The 12,370-nt window shown below is 33.3% G+C and overlaps 1 protein-coding gene across 7 annotated transcripts in view; it reads left to right on the top strand.

Annotated features, from left to right (window-relative positions):
* The window catches only part of KDM4C (lysine demethylase 4C), a 271,034-nt gene that overhangs the window by 35,297 nt on the left and 223,367 nt on the right, over nucleotides 1-12,370 (top strand). For 5 of the 7 annotated variants that reach the window (XM_049794708.1, XM_049794709.1, XM_049794710.1 and 2 more), the window contains exons 5-6: nucleotides 3,076-3,269; nucleotides 10,402-10,451. In XM_049794708.1, the coding sequence (XP_049650665.1) occupies nucleotides 3,076-3,269; nucleotides 10,402-10,451 (244 nt within the window). Of the gene's footprint in view, nucleotides 1-2,352; nucleotides 2,419-3,075; nucleotides 3,270-10,401; nucleotides 10,452-12,370 lie in introns of those variants that run through there. The other 2 variants (XR_007505033.1, XM_049794713.1) reach the window with 2 other exon arrangements.

The following is a 12,370-nucleotide window of genomic DNA, read 5'->3' as shown; positions in this document are numbered from 1 at the left end:
ACAATAGATGGTGAGATGTTTCAAGCCTGTATTTGTTGTAGTAAAGAAAGAAAAATATGTTATTTTTTCATCTTTTTTCCTGATGTTGGATAGTGTGATACAGTTGTCAAAGATGACAGGTATTCTTTAAAGAATTTGCTATCAAAAATGTGGAAAAGTTAGAAATACTTCCTTTACACATTCCTTTGAAATTGTTAAATATTCTGATACAGAATATGGTATTCTGAGCAGAATAAATATTTGATATTTTCCTAACATTGAATAGATTATAATGTCTAAATGGGTTTTTGCATTTGTAAGAAACTAGCAGCTATACCTGATAGTCAAGTAGTATGTGTGCTGGTGTTCTAATACTGGTTATTAAATATAGCACACCCTGCTAAGGTATACATTAATTTTGAGAATTATTGTTATGTATTGACCTGTTAAACTGCTCTTTTGCAGCTTCTATGATTTTTTTAGTGTGCATTGCAACTGTAAAGTTTAAAAACAGTTATGCAACTATTGGAAAAGTTAGAATGGATATTTTACTGAAAAATTCATCTAAGCATTTTACTCAATGTTTTGGAATATTAAAAAAGATATATCTGTGAGGGGAAAGTAACAGCTTTAACAATAATCTGTAATAATTACTTGTAACAATCTAGGCATAAATATAAAACTGATTTTTTTTTTTTTTTTAAGTTCAAGGAATGGAGGAAGAGTTAAAATGAGTCAGCGTGATTTTAACATTTCAGCCGGTTTCAGAGAACATTTCCTTTTGAGCCAAGACTACTTGTCCAAAACAGTCTTTAGGAAATGAAAATAGCTCATGAATCTTGAGTGTAGAGGTTATGGGTTGTGTATTTTGTATGTTTGGTATTTTGAAGCAAGCTTTTTCTCCCGGTATTGTTCTCCATGGGAGGATTTGCTTTTGTATTAGAGACAAACCACTAGCAGTTTGCTTGGTGACTAGTTGTGATTTGACTTAACAGAAAGTGAAAAGATGTGGTGTTAAAAAATAAAAAGATAATTTATTCTTTAAACTGTCACTTAATTCTTAGTAAGAGAAGAGTAAGATTTCAGGATGTTATGGTTGCTAAGAGCTTACATGGATTAAAGAGGGTGACTGGATGAATAAATTGGTAGAAAGCCCGTGGGGTACTGATAAGTAGAAGGGTAATGCTTCTGGCTTGAGAAACCTTCAGTCTGCAAATTGGTGCAGGCTGAAAGGATGTTCTGGGGAAATACTGCTTTGCTTACACTGTTTCTTGTCTGCTTTTGCCTACTGTTAGAAAGAGTATACTGCCTAGATTAACAGTTGATTTTTATGTGGTGTATTTATTGTTGTCTTCTAAGCTGGTATGTGTCTCTGTGCCTACGTGGTTGAGTCATTGCTCTTGCTTTGCTATATTAATTTTTTTCTCCAAATTCTGCACAATTTGTGACCAAAGATAAATCTTACGTGGTTTGAAAGAAAGAAAGTCTGTAAATTAATTTGAGGAATAATTAGTTAAAATTGTTTCTTCAAATTAATTTTATATTTTACAGCTCTACTACCTTGCTGATGATTATGATTTTTAGATTTGGAAGGTGCAAATTTGACTAGCATCTACTATTTGACTTCATACTGGTGTTTATTTTTTTCCTTTGATAATGGTCATCATATTAATTTTTAATCTTTTTTAAAATTTTTTAAATTTCAAATGCCTTTGTCACACAAATGCATCAAAGCCAAAGCTTCCAATTTCAAAAAAAGACAAAAATTGCTGTCTGGAGGGAACTAATTCTTTAAGATTCCTTTACTGCTTTGTAAAAGTCCCAGATAACTTAAAGATAGTTTTTCTTACCAAGTGAAATAGTCATAGCAGGCAGTCAGAAGTGCTTGTTCAATGAGTAGGTTGAACTTGGTACAGAAGTTACCATCTTGTATATCAACTCTAGTTGCTGTATACTTAACATGCTTGATGTAAAATCTCAAAAAAACAAGGAGATGAAATCTGAGTGTTAAATGTTCATTACTCCTTGTTGTAACCTGTGTTTTTACTTCACCACCTGCCCAACTATTGAATGTCACCATGTTTCTTAGACTTAATCAGCTGCATCAGGACTGCAGTCTGCCATCAATTTGTTACCCAAATTTGCGTAAGATTACCAGAACCATATAGAGTTCAGTGGTGGGGGTTGCAGAGCAGGTCATGGTTAAGGGCATGTTTAGGGACTGTCTTCCCAATAAAGAAACTTGCATGTATTGAGCTTGTAATAGTTTTGATTGTATTTCTTGTTTTTCTGACTGTTTGAGCACCAGCTAATATCTTCCCTGCAGGTGCTAATAATTGCTGTTATAATGAAGTCTAATCTCTTTCTCTTCAGTTTTGTAGCTTTGATCTGGGTTGTACTGACTATTACATTACCTGAAATTAGAATTGCACGTTGTGGATGAATCTGAACTACAACAAAAACTACATGCACAGCTTTCTGAATGTCTTTTAAATATACAAATTTTATAGGCAATAACGTAAGGAAACAGCTGAAATCCCATGAAATTGGTAGATTTCTTTTGTGGTATATTTCTTATGCAGTACATCATTATGGTTAGAAATACCTTTGAAGTGATGTAATGTTTTTGGGTTTTATACTTTTCAGAGAAATGGTAAATTTACCCATGTAAATTAAACTTTTAAATAATTTTTAATACTATTTAGTATTACTTCGTAAGTAATTAAAAAGCATAGCTAGGCCCAGTGAAACTTAGTGGCTTCTAGCTATGAACTCATCAAAGATTCTGTCTACAGTTATTATTTCTATTCTGTATGGTGTTTCATCCCATGTTAGATTTGATGTATTAAGTGTTAAGCAGATATGAACTTCTTTGTGTTCCCTTCTCTGAACACCTCAAGCTTAGAACCTGATCTAAATTTTACTAAGGTCAAGAGAATTTTTCTTTGGGTAGCTTCTCTAAAGTGCTTACAGATTTGTATTAATATACAGTCTTTTGAAGGGCTAGGTCAGGTGTGTATCTTTTGACTGCGACCACTATATAAAATTGCATTACTTTATAAATCTTCTAATACATTTATTATGTATCTTTTTTAGGATATCGAGGAATGGAATGTTGCTCATCTTAATACAATATTAGATGTTGTAGGAGAAGAGTGTGGAATTTCTATTGAGGGTGTAAATACACCATATCTATATTTTGGCATGTGGAAAACAACATTTGCATGGCACACTGAAGATATGGATCTCTACAGTATTAATTATCTCCATTTTGGGGAGCCGAAGTCATGGCAAGTTTAAATTTTTATGAAAGATTATTTCATTTATCTCTTTGTTTCAGCTGACTAAACCACACAGATGGGGTACATTTGCTTCACAGTGATAAGCTTTACTGAAAAGCTATGCTGGTAGTTTTGTGGGATTTTTTAAGCTGAGAATGCTATGAAATATGTGAGATTTGTGATGTTAAGAACATCTCGGTAAAGAATCCTTTTATTTTAAAGGAAAAGACTAATAAGTACATCAGGCTTATTTGAGTTCAACAGAAAAAGATTGTAATGATTCAATATGAGAAGTTTAATGAGTTGGGAACCCCAAGACTATTTGAGGGAGCTTCTGTAAGGCCTCTTTCAAATCAGTTTCTTTGGTTCATTTGTCCTTTGGAACTGCCTAACATGTTTTGTATTAAATGTGCATTTAATTGCTTTTTTGAATCAGAGTCATATTCTTTAATGTTAAATCAGTAGGCTCAGTAGGAGATAAGATTCAGTGTTAAAGGTAATTCCTAAATATGAAGCTTCTGCTATCCTTTCTCCATAATCTTAGATTTTTGATTGAACAGCTTTAATAGAGAAACAAGTAGTTTTAATGTTGTACATATAGATTTGCTTAGTTCGGTTTCTGGCAGTTTCTAGTCATCCAACCTTAGATGGAATATTCTGTAGCTGGTAATTCCATGAAACATTATTGGTTATTTTTATACCCATACAAAAGACAAAGACCTGTGCAACATCAGGTATTTAAACTAAAAAGGTGGTAAACTGGTCAGCTGCTGGTTCTTAGGTCATTGCCCTATGTTTACCTGCTTTTCTTCTATAGTGGATCGCTTGCATTTAGACAGAGAAGATAAACACCACCTGTTGTAGTAATGCAAGTCTATGTTTTGAATTGAATAGTTACATATTTTTGAAATTGCTGCTTTGATAGAATTAGACATACTAAGAAAGTTGTCTCAGCCATAAGAAGGATATCTTTGTTAAAAATGGATGTAAAGATAGGTAATTCCAAAATGTTCTAAGATGATAGGACAAATTTAAATAAAACAATGATTGCATAAAAATTATTTTGGATTTGTAGGAATTTTAAAAGTGCTATTTAAAAAAAAAAGTCACTGCATGTGGTAAAATTCCAAGTAGCAGAGACATCTACTTAGGCCCTGAAGTCCTTAGGGAAGCTAAGGAAACTTTTTTCTTTAAGTATTTTGAAGGAGGTATGAGTTGATAATATGATAAATGCTTTTCTAGTTTACAGATACTTGTTTACACTTCTGAATGAACAAAATCATTAAACACTGACCACTTCATCTTCTGAAAAAATAGCCGTGGATACGACTTCATTTTCTGGACCACATTGGCCCATATTGTTAAGAAATGCACTGCCAAAAAAAAGTTGAATGAAAGACAGTTGAAGATTTATTTGTTGTTACACATGTGCTTTTACTGGAGGAATGCTGCAATAATTTATGCTAATGCTGTTCCTATGTCAGTAAAATGTATCTCGTGTTAATGTAATATTAGTATAATATTTTCTTCAAAAAAGTGGAGGATTAGTTGAATCTTAGGATACAGATGGTAAAGATCTTGTCTGCTCTTAAAAAATTTAAACTGAGTTGACAAGTGCTTCCTGAATGAAACCAAATACCTTGGCATGTACGGTAGTAATACATGTTTTTTAATTTTACTGGGTACACATGTAGTTCTCCAAGACAACCACAGTGGTCTTACGGAGAATTGAAAAATACTTTATTAAGAAGCACTATAGGCAGCATATTTTGTCTGATTTGTAAGACAACCACTTCCACCTGAGAGGCGTGATGAGAACTTGTAGGCAGCAGTCAAATCTGACTGCTATGGCAGTCTTTATGGAATTTGAAACTTTCTCCAGTGTTTAGGCATAGATTAACCTCCATTTCTTATTACACTCTGTGCAGTTTCACTTCCAAGAGGCATGCAAAGAAGTTTACAGTTTTATATTATGTATACTGATTCTTCCATTGACTGCCTCATATGAAAGACAGGAAAAATGTCTGATAACTGTTTGCAAAATGAAGACTATGGCTGTTTGAGTGTTTATGTATGTATATATTTGTGGAATACATGTTTGCTTTATGGATGATTTTTTGCTTGCAAAAAAAATGCTAAAGAGCGGAAATAATTTGAAGGAGAAAAGGAATTAAGAAAACTTAACTGAAACAGAACAATATGAGGGGGGAAGAGAGTGCAATATGAAGAGGAAAGATTTGCTGGAAAGGGGAATAGAGTCTATTAAAATTACTTGCTATGAGGCAGAATCTTTACTGCAACTTTTCCTTTGCATTTTATTCTGAGGGGAAAGAAATCTTAAAGATGGTACTTCATTTTACATCACAGTTTCTTAGAAAGAAAAGTCTTATTGCCAAGGAGAAGCATTGATTTAATTGATGACTTGCTTAATCTATTAATTCAGTTTGTTCTTGGTATGTTTGATAATGGTATCTGTGAACTGCTTATTAGTATTAAAAATTTATTCCCTCTGCCATTTGTTGTTAAATATTTTCTTCTATTGTAATTATTATTTCAGGGGTATAGGCCCTGACTAAAGTGAATTTATTTTTGTTTTGTGTAATAATTTGAGGAATTTTGTCATGTTGTTAAAGTATTGGACTGCTTTTGGAAGTTAATGCCTAGCATAAACCAGGTTTTTGTTAATAGTAGAGATGTTAGACTTTTAGTATTCATATTAGATCCGTGGGTAAAATATAGATAATGCTTCAGTTTACATTATAAATTTATAAATAAAAGATGTGAATAAGATATTTAATATTTTGGAAAATAATTCTGCGTTTATTAAGTATCTGAAAGCAGTGCTTACTCTTTGTGCTGTTCACCTAACTCATGAAAAACAGTAGTGTTGATAGGAATTTTTTGAAGTGTTAAGATGATGTAAATCTTTTTGAAGAATATTAATAATGAATATGTGAAACTTTATTAAACAGGCCCAAAGTAATAATTTTCACGCCATTATGGATATTTCAAATATAATAATAATTGGACTACTTTATTCTTATTTTATTATTTTAGAGAAAAGGAGTTAAGATATGTGGAGAATATATTTAATATTTTACTTTAGAAGGTAATATTTTTTAAAAATTGTGCTCAGTTTGCTCACCTTTTATATCTGATGGTGGAGGTCTGAATTCTTTTCTGTATGAAGAATTGGAGTTTTTACTTTCTGTTGAAAGGGGCACAGTGTAATCTTCCAGTATAATACAAACATAATTTACATATCAGTTTGTGATGTTTTCTGTGACATTCCATCTGGTCTTCACTTCCTAGCTCTTCTGAAGACTGGAAATGACAAAGAATACATTAAGTTAAAAACCCCTCCTGTTTAGTAATGTGTTTTATAAATCATAAAATGCCTTGCTAGGTTGGTCAGTCATAAAATAAAGAGGAATATATGCTACAGAAAGAGAAGATGGTTTTGTCTTTGTGATAATGTCAAGAAAAAGAGACCAGACTGTTGAAGAGAGAACGCTTAGACAGCCAAAATTAAATAGATCAGAAGGGTGAGATTGGACCTGGTAGTTTATTTAGGTTGTAAGAGGAGTAGAGTGGAATGGATCTATGGTGAAATTCAAAATAAAACAGGTGATTTAGGTTCAGGAATACTTTTTCAGGAGTTCAGTGGATACAGGATGGAGACAAATCTGATCTCCAGATTACCTAAAATTTTTGCCATGGGCAACTTTACTCTTACCTCTTGATTGCCATGGCTAGAACCTTATTTTATGGATTTGCTAGTGTAGAATGTGTACCAATACCTGTTCATCTTCCTTTATGAAGTGGAAAAATGAGGAAAGTTAGTTACACAGTGGGGGTTGTGGAATTCTTTAAAACATGATTTCATGTGAAGGTTTTCAGAGAATCCCTGAAATAGGAAATAGTAGCATAGGAAATAGTAATAGGGTTATGAGTACGGTGGGATAAAAATGGGTGGTGTTTTAATATTAGTTTTAGACAAAATTTACAGACAAAAGTGAAGAAGGGAAAGCATACTCAGACTGACGCTAACATTGTATGATTTAAGAACAAATATGGCAATAAAGTAAATGGCTTAAAAGAGACTCAGCTAGGCCCTGACAGGGTCTTCTGGGGTAGCATTAATAGGACTTTCAGTGTGATCAGCAGTTGACAAAGACTGGTCAAAATTTGGCCGGGTGATGCAGAGCTCAGCATGAGTGGAAGAGTCTTGCTACCTTTGCACAAGTTATGTATACCATTGACAGTACTGACATGTTTGTTAGTTATGTTCTATGTCTAGGAAAAATAACAGATACAGAAAATTACAATGAAGTGCAAACATTTAGTGTGAAAAATGGGAGTAACGTATAAAACTTCCATGAGAAGTGGAGAGACAGTTATGCTCAAATTAAGAGAGGACATGGCTAGCCACACTTCTTGCTGAAAATTATCAGAAAAGTTAGAAATAAGAATATTAGTAGTTACAGCAGTGAATATAATGAGAATTCTAATTGTAAAAAAGTAGCTATAATCAAAGAGTATAGGGGTTTGTCAGCAGTCTTGAAAGGGCTATCATTGTGCTTGAAACTGAGCAATCATTTGGTAGTTAGAATGTTCTCCATAAAGTAGGAGAACTTTGCTTAGTAAGACATGGGAATTAGAAGAAAAGGAGATGTTTTTTATTTTAACCTCCCCACCCCCCGAAGATGATTTTTTTTCTCCTTGAAATATTTAGATTAAGTAGGGAAATTTTTTAGGTGGTAACAGACCTTGAAATTTCCCATCTCAAAACAGCAAATGTATTAACTTCCTAAATTAAGTTTGAGATTTCAGTTTGTTTATATTTTTAAAATTTATTTATCCTGTTTATATGTAATAACTATTAAAAACCTAAATAGATAGTAGAGCAAATTAGCGTTGCTTATAGAAAGTGACATGGGATTCTGAGCCCAGTGTCTGGAATTAGATAGACAGCATTATTTTGATATAAAGTGAAGGCTGCAAATTCTCTGTTATAAACTGTGAAACCAATGAATTTGGTTCATTGTAAAAAAATTGCTGTTGTAAGTTTAGTTGTAACAACAGTTTGTGGGTTTGCAGCTTTGGAATTTTTAAAATACTAATTAGCAAGAAAAATCATCAGCTGTTGTTCCCCTGTCAATATGTAACATGGGCTTGAGAGAAGTAGTTCGATTAAGTATTTAGTATCACATGTAATTAGCTTGCAGCTGATAGGGCTTTCCATTATCTGTGCATGTACCTGGTTTAGGAAGAATGGAACTCAATGTTTCACATTCTGTTTCTTGTTACTGAGATGAGAATAACTGGGTGAAAACAAGAGGTTGCTTGTCTGATGACCATCTTGCTTGGCTGGTTACTTTTGGCACAGTAAAGCAATGATTCCTTGTTTTTGATGTGTTGTCCGTACTTTGAATAATACTGTTGTAAAAGTCACCCCACTTGTAAAACATACCATTTAACTGAGCACCTGACAAGGATCACCAGTTTTCCTTCCATCTATAGTCATCATGATACAATGCATGTGTTAAAATCAAGTGGATTCAAACCCAGTTTCAAATTTGTCTACTGCCTACACTTAAGAAATTCTACAGTACTGAATAACCAATTACCCTGTTGCACAAAAAGAAACACAATTGACACAACAATCCAACCCACTTGTTCTATGTGGAAGGTGCAATCTGTAAAATGTAGTATTGAAGAGGTGGGGTCTGTGAAGTCACAGAAAAGATAATACTGACTAATGTATTTAAACATATGTAAATTTCTATGTTAGGCTTTATGTTTATTTTATTGACGATGTTAACTGTCAGTCAAGATGGACTTCTGTGCTACAAATGGAGAGAAACAAAATCCATTTTTGTAAGACAGTGAAATTCTGATTAAAACTGCAAACACTGAGCAGAGTCAAGCTGAGTCTCTTTTTGTTTAATACCATTTGGAGTGGATTTTAGGTAGGCATGGGTTTTGCTGTAGTTCAGCTTAGACCACTGATCTATGTGGTGGGTCTTGCTTCTGTGCAGCAGTTTCGGTTGTAATAGCATAAAATTTTGTGTGTGCAAATAAGAGTTTGAGATAGGGGGATGTTTTTTTCTTGAGCAATATGAGGGGCCTAGGGTCATTCACTTGTTTTTCTGAGTGAGTTGTCAGGGCAGATGAATGAAATCTGTTAACAGTGTAGTAAAAGAAAAAAGCTGTATGTTGACTTAGTTTGAAGATGTGCATTTGGACTATCTTGTACAGCTGAATATGCATTTTCTCCTTTTCTGAACCATGTTTTTTATAGAGAAGAAACAATCCAATGCTGTTGCAAGATTAAACAGAAACAGAAGCCTATTATATCACATACTGAAGCAGTTAAAGTCAATAATAAAGCCTAATTAATACATTATATCTATGAAATGCAGTGAATATGTGAATAACAAAGTGTGCAGAAAAGCAGAATGAAATTACAGCTTTTCACTCATCTTAAATTGTTTAGCTGCAATAAACATTAAAAATAACATGAGGTTAATTCCAGTTCTTTTATATTGTTACTGACTTGTTGCAGGTAGCATATGGAATCTTTAAAAAATAATTTATTGTAAGAACAGAGTGATTCCAAGATACGTACAATTTAACTTAAAGAAACTGTATTTCTTAAATGATTTTTTAACTCTACAAACAGAAGTAACCCTTTCATTCTACAGCATTGGCTATAGGCAAAAATAGAGGTGTTTAATAACTCTTGTCTTTTGTGAAGCACAATATAATTCAAAGAAATTAAACTTGTATAAAATACTTATTTTATGTGTTTTTGTTTCATTTGGAAAATGAAAGTATATGGGTCTTTTTTAACTGGAGTGGTGTAATCATATAAAATATCGTCCATATGCATGATTTTAAATAGTGAATATGACATTCTTGAACTACAAAAAAAGTTTAAATTAGAATTAAGCTAAAAATGTTGTTTAAAAAAACCCTATGTGTTTTTTCCTCAGAAACTGTATATTTTTGGTGTACAATTTTTCAGTCTTTAATCTTTTTGACTTCTGTAATTTTAGATATTTATCATACGTGGATCATGGCTTTTGTAATAATTATATCTGTAAGCACTTCATTCTTTTCTTTATGTGAATTTTAGGTATGCTGTTCCTCCAGAGCATGGGAAACGGCTTGAAAGATTAGCTCAAGGTAATATTTCCAATATTTCCATATGTGAGATGTTTGAAGGACAAAACCTCCAGCAAAGTGAAAAACACTGTCCTTGACTCACCTAATGTGTTTTATTACTTAATGTTGTGTGACTTTTGTCTGTCTATGGTATGATTGCAAACAAGGAACACTTTCTAGTACTCTGAGAAATTTATAAGAAACAAATCTTTTTTTTTTTCCTTTTAGAACTTTATTTTGTATTGGCATTTTTAGCTTGGTGAAACTTATGAAAATGAGGCTTAGTATTTTGTTGTTCATTAGATTTTCAGTACTAGTATCTTTGTCTCCTCTTGCCTTGCTTTTTCTTGTCATAGCTTCTCTTTATCTGTAGCTTTTGAATCTTAACTTCTTAGCCAAATTTGATACAAAGATAGAAATATTGAAGACAGCCAAGTCTCCAGAAGTTTCCTTAAAGTTAATGGCTGGGTAGAGGATGGAAACCTGGTTAGTACCTCTGAGAAGGAGGAAGCAGACAAAATGTATGGACGCTAAATCTTTTTAGGTGGTAGCTTGCTGGCCAGTGAGCAGGCATATAAATCCACTTTAGCCAAAGCATGTACTGGCTTTTACCCTCCAGAGGTGTGAGGAACTTCTGTTGAGAAGGAGCAGAGGATATTGTTGTAAGGTTAAGATCTAACAGGTAAAAATCACTAGTCTATAGGAAGATTCTTCTTACACAGTAATTTGTTTAATTTTCAGTAAACACTACACCTCTCTCTTTGTTTCTAGATTGAGTGCAATTTATGAATATGGTAATAATTAGGCATGTTTCTTGGCCTGGCAGCCCATGTTTTATAGCCTGCTATTAACCATATTATATAAGGAATGCTACTGAAAGTTGATATTTAAATACCATGTATCAGGACCAAATTCTGAAAATTTTTGTACATTTTTTCATATCTGTTTTATGTGCATATAGGTGCATGGCTGTTTTTTCTGAGCTATTTTTAAACTATTGCTTAAAACAGTAAGATGGCATGTATCACTGAGATGTGAAAGTAAAGACCTGTGAACTTGCAGTCTTAAAAACATGTCTCAAAGACAGATTTCAACTTGGATAATTACATTTATTATTCCTAAATTTTCCCATAGTTTCAGTTGAGAAAGTTGTTGCTCATTTTTTTGCTTTCCAGATTCCTTCTCCAACTTGCAAAGTATAGAACTCTTCATATGCATACCTTGAAGCTTTTGTTTTTTACTGGTAAACAAATTGATACATGTTGTACACTGGGCAAGTGACACTGACTTGTGATAGGAGCATGGAATAATTATTTTTAAGATTCACAGGAAATGAGCAAGGAGTAAAAGGAATAGAAAATTGGAAAAAGTTCAGAGGGGGCACTAGGGCTGGTGAAAAATTTGCCTTTTTTTTTTTATTAATAATTGTTAGTAAGCTCTAATTCTTCAATCTGAAAGTGTCAAATAAGGGGAAGGGAGTATGATAAAGAACTGTGATGACTGGCAGGGAAAAGGTGACTGAAGAGTGATTGTTCACTGGGTCTTCCAGTATAGCTAGAGACTTTGAATGAAGAGTCTTAGCAGGTTCAAAACAAACAAGGAGATCGTTCCTTTCACAGTATGAACTCCTCACCGTCCCTGGTGGATTCGAAAATTCTGCTTCGATTCGGGGGAAGACGGGCCAACACTGGCAAAGAAATCTGTTAGAGGAGCATAGGAACTGAATCTGGTTTTGGAAGTCTTGGAGCAGCAACTTGTTGGTACTAGATTACTCAGGGGAAGCAAAGATTTCATGCTATATTTAAACGCTTCTCTGTATATCTGCTTTTGACATTTGCTGGGAACAACATCTTTGGGTAGATAGACTTTTCATTTGACGTGGTATGGCTGCTCTGGCACTTATTTTATATTTCATATTGATTGATTATAGCTCTGTAGTG

This window comes from Accipiter gentilis, chromosome Z (genome assembly GCF_929443795.1).
Source record: "Accipiter gentilis chromosome Z, bAccGen1.1, whole genome shotgun sequence".
Classification (NCBI taxonomy): Eukaryota; Metazoa; Chordata; class Aves; order Accipitriformes; family Accipitridae; genus Astur; species Astur gentilis.
The sequence above is the reverse complement of the archived record's forward strand: the minus strand, read 5'-3'. Positions and strand labels throughout refer to the sequence as shown.